Genomic DNA, 15,891 nt, shown 5'->3' on the forward strand with positions numbered 1-15,891 from the left:
GAGAAACTCGCGTTTCTAAAGTTCTGTTGCCAAGATACCTCTACGTAATAAGACATAAAGACGAGACCCGCAATGATATATCTCGATAAAGGAAACATTCGAGTTGTAGGTGTTCGAGTTATGGGGACTTTTTTAAGAAGGGACCGGCCAAGTTGCTTGAGCTGAGAAGATGTTCGAGTTAAGGAGACTGAATGATGTAAGACCGGTCAAGTTTTTCGAGTTAAGAAAGCGTTCGAGTTGTAGAGGTTCGAGTTATGGAGACTGTTTTATGAAGGGACTGACCAACTTGTTCAAGGCAACCTTAAAGCCTTAAAAAAGTTTGAATATCATCTAAGCATCACTGATGATTTCACCATCAATGAAAGAAGAAAAATCAAAGAGATGTGCGAAAAAGCTAAAAAATGGAACTCCGAATGTGATGGTGATTTCATTTGGCGTGTGAGAGGAAGTCCCAGAACAGATAACCTTCACTTGATAAAAACAAACAAAAACTTTGCCAACCAAAAGCTGTCAATATCTAGCCTCAGTAGCAGCGACGATGAGCTGCCAACAAAACATTAGTCTTTTTTAATTGTAAAGTAGCGTTGACTTTTATTAGCCTTTGTTGCTACCTTTTCGTCAACATGAAATTACTTACTTACTTCGAGTTATGGAGACTAATTTATGAAAGGACTGACCAACTTGTTCGAGTAACGAAAATGTTCGAGTTGTTCGAGTTATGAAGGGGTCAACCAACTTGTTTGAGTTTAGAAAACATTCAAGTTGTAGATTTTCGAGTTATGGGGATTCCCTGTTTCAATAGACAGCTCTAATAACACAATATTCTTGGTTTCATTGAATGAGTTGAGTTGATTTTACCCATTTTCTTTGTGTAGCAACGAGGGTGAGAAGTACACGGGAGGTTGGATCAACAACATGAAACACGGGAACGGGAAATTCCATTTCAAAGATGGCTCCATTTATGAGGTATGAAAAAGAAATCACCCAATTCTAAAATATCTACTGGAATGGATTTCTGTATGTGATTTTGTAAGTCTGATTTTTCTGCACAATTTTGACTCAAGTTTGAAAGAGCATACAGCGCAATCTTTTACCTAAAATCATTTTAGAAACAGCCTTGTATCACTTTTAGACGAAAATTATCCAAGTTGCTTGTTTGCGTCGTGACTTCACTTCAAATGACTGCCCCTCTCACTGTGGATGACCACCCATCCCAATTCAGTTCAAGTAAGGGTAACCCAGTAATTGAAAATGTTTACATTGCTAAGAAGTGTGATTGGTTGAAAGGTCACGTGACAGGACCGTGTTTTTCTTTTTTTCAGGGCCAATGGAAAGCAGACCTTATGAATGGCGAAGGAACACTACGTCATTTTTCTGGCCTCGTTTACTGTGGGTTGTGGACTAATGATAGACCATTATGTAAGTATTTTGAGATGAATTGTTTTTATTTATAAAAGGCTTTTAAACTGAACTAAAGATCCACTCGAAATCTTCTTTGAAAAAATACTTTTGTGTAAACAGAACTCAAATTAATGTTAAATACAGTTAACGCTCTGTAATTCGACGCTCGATATACTCCATTTTTCGATAATATTGAAAGTCACTGTCTCATAAACGATGCTCTACCATTTCGATACACTCTCTTATTCGATGAAAATTCAAAAATTCTAAAAATAGACATTGATTTTTCTGTTTGACTGAAATTCTATCCCGTCACCCTTTGCGTTAATTATGCTTGCACGCAAATCTTACTAAATTACAAAGAAAAAGTAATAACTCTCACGATTTTTGAATTAAAACGAGAAGGATTGTGGTCGTGTTCAGACCAAGGTTTAAAGCAATTAGGTCTACATGTTTCTTTTATATTCCTTTTGTATCTAACGGCACGCTCCTCATTAGTTAAACCAAAGTTTAAAAAGGAATCACCCTCTAGTTTAAAAAAAAAGTTTTTACGATTTCGTTACAGTTTTCTGAATAGACGAAATCAGAATTCGCAAGTGAAAAGCATGCTCCTTTTGTAAATTAAGAAAAAAGAACGTGAAATTTATGACTTAGAGACGCTCGGAGCATCTCTAGCAGTAATGGCTTCAACGACCACGAATTAGTGTTTTGCAGAGGGATTCCCTGAAATCTTTTTTGTTTCAAAGTATCTCAAGAGAGAAGATGACATGATTTCAAGTTAGGAAAGGAGATTCCTCGAGATCGCCAATCGATGATGACAAAAGAAAAGTGATTATAATTAAATTCCCATATCAACAAAGTACTACTTGAACCTTAAACTTAAACTTTCAGGTCTGAACACGACCTGTGGGATTGAATTTCGGTCAATTGAAAGAAGTAATAATCATGACGTTTGCATAACGAGGTGCTATTAGAGAACGCTAACTGTCAGTCTGTGCCACTAACTCGATCGGGAAGATTCTTCCAAAATTGGAAGATTATTCCGAAATTGGAAGAATCCTCCCGAACGGGAAATTAACTTAACACCCAAACGGGTTAACGGACTTCCAGATCGGGAAGAAGCGAGAAACTAAGGAAAACTCGATCGGGTTGGAACTTCCCGTTTGGGAAGTTTACGCAGTTTTTTCACAATTTAACAAGATTTCTACGGTAAAGTCTACTTTTCTTTCGGTGAAAAAACCTTAAAATTTGATGCTTCTTCACCTCCAAAAAGTTTCAACTTTCGCCGGTTATCGTACTGCTTCGCCGAGATTCAGTCAATTTTCAACTTCCCAAAGAAGAAGAATCTTCCAAAACGGGCAGAAAAAAATAGAGTTAGTTCTTCCCGTTCGGGAAGGTTCTTCCCATTTCGGAAGAAGTGTGTTTACTTGATATTTTTTCGCGTGCGTTATTCAAACCAATGTATTGTCATTACCGTGTTGGCATGATAAGTCTTTGATGATGGTATGATAGAAATCTCTTTTTTCAGTTGAACCTGCACTGATGCAAGTGGACGACATTACTGATGACGTCATCTATGTAGATCAAAATGACGTCATCTTTTCTTTGGACGTTCGCTGTTTGACAGAAGATGGGGATGTGGTGACAGGTAAGTTCTTGCTTCCGACCGAGAGATTCCAATTTAGGCTGTACGGCCTCCTCTCTGATATGTTTTGATATAGGGGCTGCCTATCGTGTATCAAATTCTTGTCCGAGAGTTACGCCGTCCTTTTTTATACACGATACGCATCCCCTATATCGAAATCAAATCAAATTCTGCGGATGCGCGCAGCCTAGTTTCAATTGGAGGCTTGGTTTCTATTTTTGTTTCATAGGACAAAAAGTGAGGAAAATACCCAAAATTTGAATCAATTTGTCCCAGGGACAAAAGTGAGATCTCACTTTTATTGGTAGAAAGAAAAATGGGTAGGAGACACGAGAAAGCGTTTCAGGTTGGTGTGATGAGCATGTTGCATTACTCCAACGCAAAAAAAACTTCTCGTGTCCCCAAGCCGTAAGACAGCCAACTTTTTTGTTTTCTCTTTTTTTTTCGGTGTAAGAAGATTGAAAATCGACGAGAAGATAACAGTTTCAATTTCTTGCTTGAAAAAAATTTAGAGAGGTCATTGACATTGATAGAGGACATCGTGCGTGTTGAGTTTAACAAGTGGGCTCCAGTGTCGATCATTGAATGAATACAAGGCCCAGAGTTGAACCACTCGAAGAATCTTGTACACATTTCCAAAAATTCTTCAGAATAACTCATAGATATCTCAAAAGGATCCCAATCGAAAATTTCAAAACTAGAGCATTACAAAAATTGTCTCAAGTCTTTTAAACCCATAAATTTCACAATAAACTTTTGAAAGATTTGTTAAAACCCTAATACGGTCTTAACAGCTGTCTGAAAAATCCCATAGAACTTTAGGAAGGGAAAAAAATAAACCTAATTTCTTTGTGGGTCACTTACCACTTTTTAATTGCTTTTTTTTGTCTTTCTAGAATCAGGGCGTGTATTGAAAATCACTGCTGGTATCCGTTTGCAAGAAAAACCAGTGGCGCCCAAACCTCCCTCCGCCAAGACGCCACACAACACATTAACAGTTGAAGAAAGCGAAAATTCGGAAGTGGAAAAAAGAGATACACCTTTGTAAGTTTCTTCTCTTTCTCGGCTGCCGGTGAATTAGTCGTTGTTCTCGGCCGATTTTGAATTTTTTTTTTTAGAATAAGCGGCCGTAGTGCAGTAGATGCAGGTAGAGCATCCGGTGGGCAAGGTTGTGGGTTCAACCCCCAGCTGGGTCATACCAAAGATTCCCAAAATGGTACTTGATGCCTCTCTGCTTGATGCTTAGCAATTAAAGAGACGGATCAAGGGTAAGTGGAGAAATCCAGGGAAAAGAGTGGCGTCCTCCCCTACCTTCGGGTAGACAGCTAGAGAAAAGGGAGCCTTCGGGTCACCCTTGACTGCGGTCACAAACTTACTTACTACTTGCATGAACAGATGACGATAAATGACGTAATATAAATAACACGTCTGTAACATCTTCACCAAAGACTAGCCTAGTTAAGTAAACTCAAAATGACAAGGCTACAAAACGGCGTTATCGGGGCTCTAAAATCTATCTCTTTTTACTGAGGCATGGATTTCTCATTCCTTTTGATTAATCAAATAAGAGCAGGGGGTCAGTACTAAATTTTCAGATATCATGGTGTTAGTGCCTTGATGGTATACTCAGAACACCTTCTTTAGAAAAATTAGAATTAAAATTAGTGGTTTTAAGCACTTTTTGAATATTTTAAAGAATTTTTCGTAGATTTAAAGAATATTAAAGAAATATTCTTCTTAGGAAATTTTCTAGTCCAATTTTTTCATAAGCGACTGGGCAAAAGTTTAAGATTGAGCTTTTGAATAAGGTGTTAAGTAGATACCTATGAATCAAGAAAGGTGTTGAATTGTCACAAAATATGTCAAGTTTTATGAGTGACCGATTATCTTTTCTCAATATTTTTTCCAGTGGATTTCAAGTCGAACCTTATCCCATTTGTTTCAAGAGCAAAGAAAGTTCCCCGAACTCGCCGTCCAATGATGTGGTGACAGCTGCAACTTATAATGTAAGTAAGCCTCTTGGTATGATGTGTTATTATTATTTTATTATTATACAGATTTACAAGCTAGGCTCACGGTGGGCCTCTAACCGATCTTCTTTCATATTCCTCTTGTAACAAATCTTTGTGGGTTTTTCCATGACGTCATTCAGTTTCTCTTTAAACGACTCAATCGATTGTGCGGATACAACTTCTCTTGGTATTTTATTCCACGTTGGCACACATCTATAGTAAAACGACTTAGTTTGGGGTTCATTGAAGCCGTCATTTGCAAAGTTTGGTAAAAGCTCTTTGGAATGTCATCGTTTAGGACATGCACGGCTGATTAGTTTTGAAGGTATAGTATCTTTGTCGTAAAAGAAAAGATGTTTATAGACCTGCACAATATCACAAAACTGTCTCCAAAATTCGAGGGTTGGTAATCCAAGCCTTTTTAGCCTTTCACTGTACGGGAGGTGTCGATATATTTGGATAAGTTTTGAAGCTCGTCTTTGGACTCCCTCGAGCATGTTCACATGTTTGCGTAGTTTGGGTGACCAGATTGATATGTGTACAATCATTAATTCAAATACACTCGTGGTCGTTATCCAGAGTCTTCAACTTTTCTCGAGCAAGATATAATGAAGCCTTAAGATTTGCGCCGCTTTTAAGGATGCGCTTTTTTTGTTTTCTTGCGGCATATTTTCCAAAATCTGGCAATGGATTTTACTTTCAATCTAGCGTTTGTGCGAAAACGACGCGAAAACATGGACTTACGCACTTTTGAGCTTTTAGAAAAGTAATACCATCACAGAAGCCAATGTTGTGCAACTTTGTCTGATTCAAATGGCGCCACATCACAAAATTGAATGGAAAGTATAGTAGATCAAGCGTGCTCGATGCTTTACACCTGATCGAATAGTGGTACCATTAGGGTAAAACTCTGATCCAATGAATTTCTTCATTTTAATGTAAAATGTCCACTCACTAAACTACGAGCTCTGCCAAATCGCCATATCAAATTTAACCTTTGGTAGTGTAGACAATAGTTCAGAAAGTATACCATTTATACTGAGACGGAAAAATCGTCTGAGACGAGTAGTTTGTAAAATGTGATCCGTGGAGAAGATCCTATTTATTGTAACATGAATGGAAAGTACACTCCTCCATAATGCTCATTTTCTAAATTGCTGGTCTCAGACGAATTAATCGTCTCAGTATAAATTAAACTATTGGCAGATCAAGATTTGAAAATTAGAAGAATAATATTTGTTTTCTTTCGCCAGGGTGAAAACGAAGTTGAGAACAGGAACACTCCAACGTTTGAAGTCACGTCAGATGAAAAACGAGATTCTATTGCCAACGAAGGTACTTTATTCAAGTGTTTTATTCTTTTCTTTCACAGGTCTTGGTCCATTTTTAGAGTAATTTATGTAGTTTATTCATACTAACTAATATATTCAGTATTATTCAAACCCAGGAACAAATGAAATCTGGAAAACAAAATCTTATTTAATTGCTCAAAGTTTTGTCGATTCGGCAAAATGTAAAAAATTGTAGTATTTTGTATTGGGTAGAAAAAAATCTTAATTTTTCTTTAGTAGCTAAAATGTAAAACAAATTCTCAAATTTTCATAAATTACGTCACGAACATCACTTGCCTCGTATTCAAAGTTTTAATAAAACACACTGGGAGTTAATCACCATGGTAATAATTTCAAAACGAGGCAAGTGATGTTCGTGACGCAATTTATGAAAAGGTCTATTCTCAAATTTTCAGGTGACTCGCCAACATTAAAGAACAGCGAAGGAGAAATGAGAGCCAACTCAATTATTGGTTTATCGCAGCGAACGGAAGATGGGCGGACACGTTTTCAATCATTAATGTTACCACCTAGCGTAGCAGCCGATACTTTTCCTGGGATACTTTCGCCTGATATTGCAGTTGTTGATACTCGCAAATCAAACAGGTTAGCTTTGAAACTCGCAAATCAAACAAGTTAGCTTTGAAACTCGCAAATCAAACAGGTTAGCTTTGAAACTCTCATATCAAACAGGTTAGCTTTGAAACTTGCAAATCAAACAGGTTAGCTTTGAAACTCGCAAATCAAACAGGTTAGCTTTGAAACTCGCAAATCAAACAGGTTAGCTTTTGAAACTTGCAATCAAACAGGTTGCTTTGAACTCAAATCAAAAGGTTAGCTTTGAAACTCGCAAATCAAACAGGTTAGCTTTGAAGGTTAGCTTTGAAACTCAAACAGGTTAGCTTGAAACTTGCAAATCAAACAGGTTATCTTTGAAACTCGCAAATCAAACAGGTTATCTTTGAAACTCGCAAATCAAACAGGTTAGCTTTGAAACTTGCAAATCAAACAGGTTAGCTTTGAAACTCGCAAATCAAACAGGTTAGCTTTGAAACTCGCAAATCAAACAGGTTAGCTTTGAAACTCGCAAATTAAACAGGTTAGCTTTGAAACTCGCAAATCAAACAGGTTAGCTTTGAAACTCGCAAATCAAACAGGTTAGCTTTGAAACTCGCAAATCAAACAGGTTAGCTTTGAAACTCGCAAATCAAACAGGTTAGCTTTGAAACTCGCAAATCAAACAGGTTAGCTTTGAAACTCGCAAATCAAACAGGTTAGCTTTGAAACTCGCAAATCAAACAGGTTAGCTTTGAAACTTGCAAATCAAACAGGTTAGCTTTTGAAACATTTGATAACTCGCAAATCAAACAGGTTAGCTTTGAAACTCGCAAATCAAACAGGTTAGCTTTGAAACTCGCAAATCAAACAGGTTAGCTTTGAAACTCGCAAATCAAACAGGTTAGCTTTGAAACACACGCGTACAGTTGACCCTCGCTAATTCGAACTCGAACAGGGGATTTTATTTGTTTGAATTACAGAGAGATTTTAACTATAGATAGTATATTAAAAGAGTTTCGCCTTGACGGGGACTGGAAATGAGTTCGAATTATAGAAAGATTCGAATAAGCGTCTACTATAATAATAGAGTCTACTGTATATTATTATGCATTGTGGGAGTGTTTCGAGTTTATTACAATAGAAATCTCTTTGGAATTCCTCGAGGGAATTCTATTGTAATACACTCGAAACAATCCCACAGTGCATCGCTTTTTTAGAAAAATGAAAAACTCTGATAAGGTCTATTAATAACGCACTCTCTTACCAAGCGAGAGCCTCTTCTTAATTTGATTTAATGGCGCGATATAAACAAAACTCTTGATGACAGAATCATTTAAAACATACCAAAGGCACTTGTTGGCACGAGTTTGCTAAAAACGTTATTTTCACGTAGGACTGGCCCTCGTCGTGTCACTGAATCATCTGTCACAAAACTATCAGAAGTTAAACGCCTTAATAAAGATCTTGAAAAAGTTACTGACTTGGAGGGCGTTGCAGGGCGCGATGGCAGTGGCGGGAGTATGGCGTCGGGAAAAAAGAAAAGGAATCGCGCCTCGAGACAGGAAGATCGAATTGAGGACATTATTGATCGAAGATTCTGCAAACCAGGTAATGTTTTTCTCTTCCCAGCTGACACACAACGTTGTTTCAACGTTCATCTAACGTTCACAACATCCATATAACGTTAGTTGAACATTGAAACAACGTTGTGTGCCAGCTGGATTTTGAGAAAACTTAGTATAAGGATTTATACTAAGGAGCCCTACATGATAAAAAAGATCAATCAATCTTGCAAATTGTGAAGAGATGTTAACCCTTTCGCTAAAGTTTCAAGAATGTAAAAGATTTTCTCTGTAAAGGTCGATTTTCATTTCCGTCACCTCATCTCTTGAACCCCCTATAGATAGAGTCGATGTTTAACGTGGATAGCCCAGTAATCTAGGACTTTTAGGCACTGAGCGGAACATTTAAAGGAGCAGGGATTCGAGCCACGAACCCCTATCACAAAACATTTTGGACCGAACAGAAGAATTTATTTCTCCTGATTCCCCGTGATTGCCTATACTGATCGCACTAACCTATGATATGCACCACTGACGTTGTTTTTAGAAATTCCAATGTTTTGGCCTTTTTGAGGCTCTTTTTTGCTTTTAAAACTGTTTCTAAGAAAAAAATGATCACGTGATTATATTTTCAGGTGAATACGTCATCATTATCGAAGACAATACAGAATCACCTTATTTGGACATCCGTCTTCCCCCTGTGTTTATCCGACTTGTCGTACAACCTATCGTACGTAAAACTAAAAGTCGTACAGAGTCCAACAAAAAGTAATCGAAACGGTATGGTTGCCAACTATGTTCGGACCATAGGAAATTCATTCATTGGGGAAGCTACATGTCAAAAAGTTTAAAATTAAAGTTGTTATCTTTAAAAAATGTCTAAATTTTTAACCATATATATTTTTTTTCTGATAATTTCGAGTGGTTTCAACATTTTATGGCTTTTATTGAAAATCTATTATATTTCTCGATAATTCGCTCAAATATTTTAGATTTTTTTTAGGCGCTTTATAGGGGGGGGGGGCGGCGTACGAGGTTTTGAATTACCGCCATCCCGGCCATTTTTTTGAAAATTACCGTTATCCCGTCCAAAATTTTCGAAAATACCGGTAAATTTTAAAATTTATTATTTGATTTGACTTGTTTTTGGACTTTTTAAAAAGTGAATTTTGACTTCCAAAGCTTAACTTGAGAACTACTGAACCAAATTTAAAGGTCATCAGCTTAGCCTAGTTTGCTAAGAATATATTTAGTACTGGTAAAAAGCTCCAATGTGAAGCAGAGTACTGTTAGTTTAAATTAAATTGAAAATACCTTGGTACTGTAAGATTAAAATGTCTTCTTATACAATTTGATTTCTTCAGAAACAGTCGCTAAGAATACCTCTTGTCCGTTATCAGAAATAAAAATCAAAAATTTTGGGTCTATAAGAATATTATCAAATTTTATCTTCAGGATCTTATTAAGTAATAAAAACATTAATTTTCAGTGTCCACAAACTTCGTTACTTTTATTGATGGATGCAGTGATAAGGTGAGATTTGCATAAGCGTATCATTGAGGAGTGATCATAGTCAAAATCAAGTGCGTTACTTAAAAACCTTAAGACAAAAGGTTCAAGTGGCAGATATGAGAGGAGTTCAAAAATTTTGACGAAGAGTGATGATTTTCTAATAAAGAATTTGGAAACCACTCAGACTCGCTACTGGATTCCTCTGGCGATGTCACAAAGACTCAAAGAGTATTAAAATAGTCTTAGACAGGCATTTTGCAGATCCATCTTTCTTGGCAAATTACCTATTTAAAACACTATTTTGTCTTCTGATGAGTTCACCAGAGATTCTTGGCGATCTTGGTTCAGAGACATATCCCAATAACATACTATTTTGGAATATTGACTGGAATTCCGAGTCACGTCTTCCAAGTAAAAGTTTTCAAACTTTTTTTCAGAAATACAAAAAATACCTCATTTCTTAATGTTTTTTATACAAAAACCTTAATTTGACCTTAATCTTAGTGTGCATGTTCTTTTCTTAAAGTTGAAAAGACGAGAGATTTTATCTTGCTTACCAAATAGCAAGAAAAATTGAAAAGTTTGATTAATTTAAAATTGAATTAAAAACCTCTCTCGAAACTAAAAAATCGAGAGACGGGGGTGTATAAGACGAGCTGATCGAAAATTTTATGTACCGTCTACGTATGACTTTTACCGAAATATCGTTGTTTTTTATAAGAATTACTTCGTCCCGGACGAAAATCAAGTGTTTTACCGTCACCGTGGCTCTTGCATAATACCGTTTCCCGAACCCTTTTTATTGTTTTTACCGCTTCCCGGCCCTAAATTAGACCTTATCCCGAGTACCGCCAGATCGTACGGTCCCCCCTTTATAATTATATTTATTTTACTCCAACCCAAATAAAGAATTATTCGAACGGCTGTTTATTTTCCGATTTTTTTTCTGTGTAAATATAATAAAATTGATAGAGTGACAAATAATATGTACATCGTTGAATATTTTTAAAATATACAAGTTATTTTTGTTTTGGAATTTGTAAATAAGGGTTGATTTTAATTTATCGGTCAGAAAGTCATTGATTAAATTAACATGCCAGAAATTTGTAGCCTTTCTTCTATTCTTGTGTCAATTATATTAAATTTGCGTTCGATTTCGCTTAGCCTCGTCCGATTTTATCTGTTACTGCAGATCGTTTTTTGAGTTGTATACTCTAGGTCACCTCTCCAAAATTTTATTTTGCCTCGATAAGTCATGGATTTGCCTCATTTATTCACTTCTTTGTTGACATCAAAGGAGACGGTTGTTTATTTTTTGGCTCGTATTTCTTACAGTTGAGAGTGGAAGAAGTTTTGACGAGTTTGTTGTAGCTTCCTTTGGATACCATGTTTGATTTGGTGGTTGTTTTGTTGTTTGTGTTGCTATGGAGATTTTTACCACCTGTTGAGTATGAGGTGCTGGATTTATTTAATAAACTATCCATGGTTCGGTGAATTGGTACTGTTGATTGCTGGAAAAAAAAGAGAAAAATTGCCCTTAAGAATTGTCTTCCTACCTAACTATGAAAATAAAAGTTAAAAAAGATTTTCAGTGACATTTTGGGTGAATCAAGGCGTGAGTTCCAATAGTTTTTAAAAACGACCGTATGTGCGCCCTAAAATTAGGCCTTTCAAATGGGACAATTATGTCAGTACAACGAAAAGTTTAGTAAATTTAGGTCAAATAATCGACCCTTACCATGCGTTTTGGTGAGATTTTCCAACATTTCGCTCAAACAAGTTTGTTGCCCTTACTTTTTTAACCCTTAGAGTGCACTTTCTTAAATTTCACGCCTCATCATTATCTAAGATTGTACAAGCTTTAAACCCTATCTAAAGCCTCGGATTTTTAGAAGAATTATAATAGGGGGCACCACCCCCTCACCATTAAACCATGAAAAATGATGGAAAAGTCATAAATCTTGGCATGATTGTACATATCTATGCAGAGCAGGCACGACACAACGGGTACGGCAGGTACGGCGGCCGCCGTACCAGATTTTCACAAAAATACCCGAAGTTTTCCTCTTCGTCGGTCAAATCGCTATAAAATCGCTTAAATTTCCTCATTCGCCGTACCAGATATAAAAAGCTTCCGTCGTGCCTGCAGAGTCTTGGAAAAATTGCAACTGGACATATTTTGATGACGTCAGCAGTTTTTATGAGAAAATAAATAGCCAAAAAATGACATAATTTGAAACCGTTGTAGCTCTTGCTGTAGAAAAGATCTTTCATTTCTGCTTCGGAGCTAAATGAATTTCAATCAGGCTGTACAGTGCGCCAAATGTTAAAATCTATTTTTTCGAAAATGGTATGCCATTTTGAAATAGTGACGTCATCGCAAACAATTTTCTCGGAAATGTTCCTTACCATCATGTTAAAGGTTTTGTTTTTAAATTAGAGTGATATAGTTTGCTTACTCATCACTTTTAATTCACAAGCTTTTTCACATTGGATTGACACGGATGTGGAGCAAGATTGGTCAGAAAGAGGAAAAGAAAAACATTTTTTCGCTTATATCAGCATAATATAACAAAAGGCAGACACTATCCTGATATGAAATACGTGTCTGATATGTAATAGTTATCGGATAGTTGCGAGTACAATAGAAGAAATATTTTACGAGTTCCGAGATTTTTCCGTACAATATTTTCCGAGCCCTTAGGCGAGGAAAATATACGGAAAATCCGGAACGAGTGAAATATTTCCATATTGTACGAGCAAATGTCTGATAACTGGTTTATCGGTGACCCAAAAAATGCACTTTTGTGTTGGAAAAAAGCGCACGGCACTTTTGTAGTGCAAAGTGACGTTAGATTGCTTCTACCGCTACAATGCAACAACATCTTTTCGTTAATTTATATTTTTACATGTAAAATACAAGATATATTGTACTCTTTTTAACCAATCAGATTGCAGATATTTTTTGGATCGCCGATAAGAAACGGGAACACTTATGTTAAGATAATACCTTTAACCTGTAGACAGACTTTCAAAGTCATATCTTTATTGTTTGAAAAGATATTTAAGTTTGTAGTTTTCTATAAAACCAAGCCTTTTAGTCTGTAAAAATTGTGTTACTTTTTGAATTTACGTCATCAGATTTAGCGGTATTGGGCAAAAAAAATTTCGGAAATGAAGATAAATAAATTTTAGGAAAACTTGTGAAATTGCAAGACAATTATAGCTCTAAGTCCAAAACCTCCATGAAAGAAATTTTTTTCAGGCGGGGCTACGATAGCGCTCCGCAACACATACGTCATATATCTTTTGTCAAATTATGCAATTAACGTGCAAAAGAGATTAACGCAAAGGTTGATGGGATTGGAAGTCGTACAAACACATCGAGAGTAATGATTATGTCAAAAATAAAATCTATTTTTAGATTCAGCGCGGTGCGCTATCATGGACAAAATATTTGGGACAAAGGGGATTTCCCTGCGAAATTTTAAACACCACAAATGATTTTTAAGCGCGTTAAACTACAGTTGGAAAGTAGAGTTCTAACTTAAGAATTAGGACCTTAAGATCTCAGGATCTAAAAACTCAAATTTGATCCAATAAGGCTTGGAATATAGCCTAGAAGCCACCGAGCCCCTCCAAAATTGAAATATTCAATGAAAGAAAGTGCTAAAATAGCAATTCTCGCCCGAACTTTAAAATCTGAAAAACTTAAATCTCAATATATTTCTACCATTATTGTAGATAGGGTTTACGGATAAACTAAAACTAAAAGACGACTTACCTTGGTGTGTCGACAGAATATTTATAAAACCAAGTTCTTGTAGTGTTTTGTCACAAAATCCTTCAATTTTCAGAGTAACTTTGATTAATTAAAAGTATGATCTTTGCAGCGCTGTTTTATACAAAAATTTTGAGGAAAAGAAAAAAAATTGCCCTCGCGCCCACTCCCACCCAAATTACATTGATCAAAGTCATTAATAAAAAACAAGGGAAATTGGTAATTGTTAAAATCCCACATATTACAATATCAATCTAAAACATTTTCCTAAATTTGATTTTTTTAGCAAACGTATAAAAATTAGTGAGTTTTCTATATTAAGACCTTGCATTAAAGGTTACAGCCTATAAAAGGTAGCTCGTTGTTGGAGTAAAATAACTAGTATCTTGATTTTTTTCCATTCTAAATGGCAACCTAAATCTCTGAGGCCTATAACTTTCTATGCACTAATTCTATATGAAAAATAATTGAAAATCTGAAATCAAAAGGCTTTAAAGTATCTCGGTATCTAAAATCAAGTTACTAGCACTGAAGGATAAAAAAATTTTCGTCTTCGTTTTTCCTTTTGTCGACTTCCAAAATTCCACTAAGGGTAAGAAAATCAGAAAATCGATAATTATCAGTCCTAAAGGTCGGTATAATAAGAAAACTTTTTGCCTTAAAACATCGAAATCTGGTCGGATTAGTCCCATCAACGATCGCAAAATAGACAACATTTTTCTTTTTTTCCTCTTTTTTAGTGACGCGGGGGTCCCGCTAAGGGTCCAAGGGTCGGCAAGTCGGGCGGCACATACCCGTCAGCTAGCAACCATAGTATTCCCTCTTAAAGCGATTGGATTTTTGCTTTGTTGAATGACAGAAATAGATTAAACAGCCTAAAGACCCGTCTAATAAAGGCTCATAAAATTAGTTTCCTTTTCCATGTAAGTAACTAGAGAAAATCAGAAATATGACAAAGACGACATTGAATTTTCTATCAGAAGTCAATTTTGTACAATTTCGTGACCTTTTGACTTTGAACAAGAACAAAGAATATCTTCCTAGTCCATTTGGCAAACATAGAAAAACCTAATATAGACGTTTTTGATAGAATTGTTGACACGATGAAAAGAAAGCTTCCCACTTTCCACTGATCTTTATATATTCCTGGACCAAGTTACTCAATGTCGGCCAAGCAAAATATTATGATCGGAGTTTTTTTAACTTGTTACCCGCGCAGAGAGCGCTAGTTCTTATTTTGCTTGTCCACTAGTGATATAACGCTGTTCGTCGGTAGGCAAAGTTTCAAACACTACAACGGCTTCTTTACGGGTACCAACTTTCAAAAAACTTCGATCAAAGATGGCGGATATAGCTTGGTCCAGGGATGTGTAATAGGTCAGTGCAACATTCGAACATTCATCAAACGTTATTTGGACGGTATAGGCGGTTGTTATGACGTCATTTTTATGTTCGGTTTGTTTTGCAAACTATACGCTTTTTTTATAAGAGCCAGTAATTTTTTAATGAGTTTCTACTGTTCTTATTTTTTGTAATTTTCAAATATTACATTGTAATATCCAATTTCAGATTTTTCAGTATTGGCTTAAAAGATGATTTTCTTTCTGAAATCTGAATCTTTATTTGTTCTTTATGGTCTAAATCAACAATGTTCTTATAAAAACGTGTAATAAGGATTATCGAAGATCTTATGAACTTTCGATTAGCATCCTCCAAGCTTACGTCTGTTTTTAACGATTCAATAATTTCTCGTAATTTAAAACCGTGGTTATGGAATTTCTAGTATTTTAAAGGGAGAGGATAAAGGTTAAACTCCTCTTTTAGTAAGTAGTTTAAATACTTTGTCACGTCTTGACGTCAGAACTGGGTGAAAGTACGCTCTGAACCATTGAGTTTAAAGCCCGGTCTAGAGGAGAATCTCTTATCTTTCCCAGGCAAGGAAAGTGTAGCCAATTATTTCCCATCCAGAATGCGCTGCAATCATGGCGACAAATTGTATCTAGCGGTTCGTTTTGTTTTTGAGGACTGCATTCTTTTAAATTTATCTAAAAAACACGCACGAGCGTTCTGGGAAATAAGTGGCTTCATT

The 15,891-nt window shown here is 36.1% G+C and overlaps 1 protein-coding gene across 1 annotated transcript; it reads left to right on the plus strand.

The window, feature by feature from the left end:
• The first annotated feature begins 881 nt into the window (after positions 1-881).
• LOC136806082 (MORN repeat-containing protein 1-like) lies at positions 882-9,316 on the plus strand. Its single transcript, XM_067062655.1, has 9 exons — positions 882-966; positions 1,323-1,419; positions 2,930-3,049; positions 3,943-4,090; positions 4,956-5,052; positions 6,312-6,393; positions 6,806-6,995; positions 8,341-8,555; positions 9,145-9,316. Exons 1-9 carry the CDS (start codon positions 916-918, stop codon positions 9,279-9,281), a joined length of 1,137 nt encoding a protein of 378 aa, XP_066918756.1. The 5' UTR covers positions 882-915; the 3' UTR covers positions 9,282-9,316.
• The last annotated feature ends 6,575 nt before the right edge of the window (positions 9,317-15,891 follow it).

This window comes from Clytia hemisphaerica, unplaced genomic scaffold, assembly GCF_902728285.1.
Source record: "Clytia hemisphaerica strain Z4C2 unplaced genomic scaffold, Clytia hemisphaerica genome assembly, whole genome shotgun sequence".
Lineage (NCBI taxonomy): Eukaryota > Metazoa > Cnidaria > Hydrozoa > Leptothecata > Clytiidae > Clytia > Clytia hemisphaerica.

Bases quoted from the DNA above. Each gene is read 5' to 3' on its own strand.
- LOC136806082 (XM_067062655.1), top strand. From the start codon at position 916: ATGAAACACGGGAACGGGAAATTCCATTTCAAAGATGGCTCCATTTAT. The intron at 3,050-3,942 runs GTAAGTTCTTGC...TTGTCTTTCTAG, and splicing joins AGATGGGGATGTGGTGACAG to AATCAGGGCGTGTATTGAAA. The intron at 6,394-6,805 runs GTACTTTATTCA...TCAAATTTTCAG, and splicing joins AGATTCTATTGCCAACGAAG to GTGACTCGCCAACATTAAAG.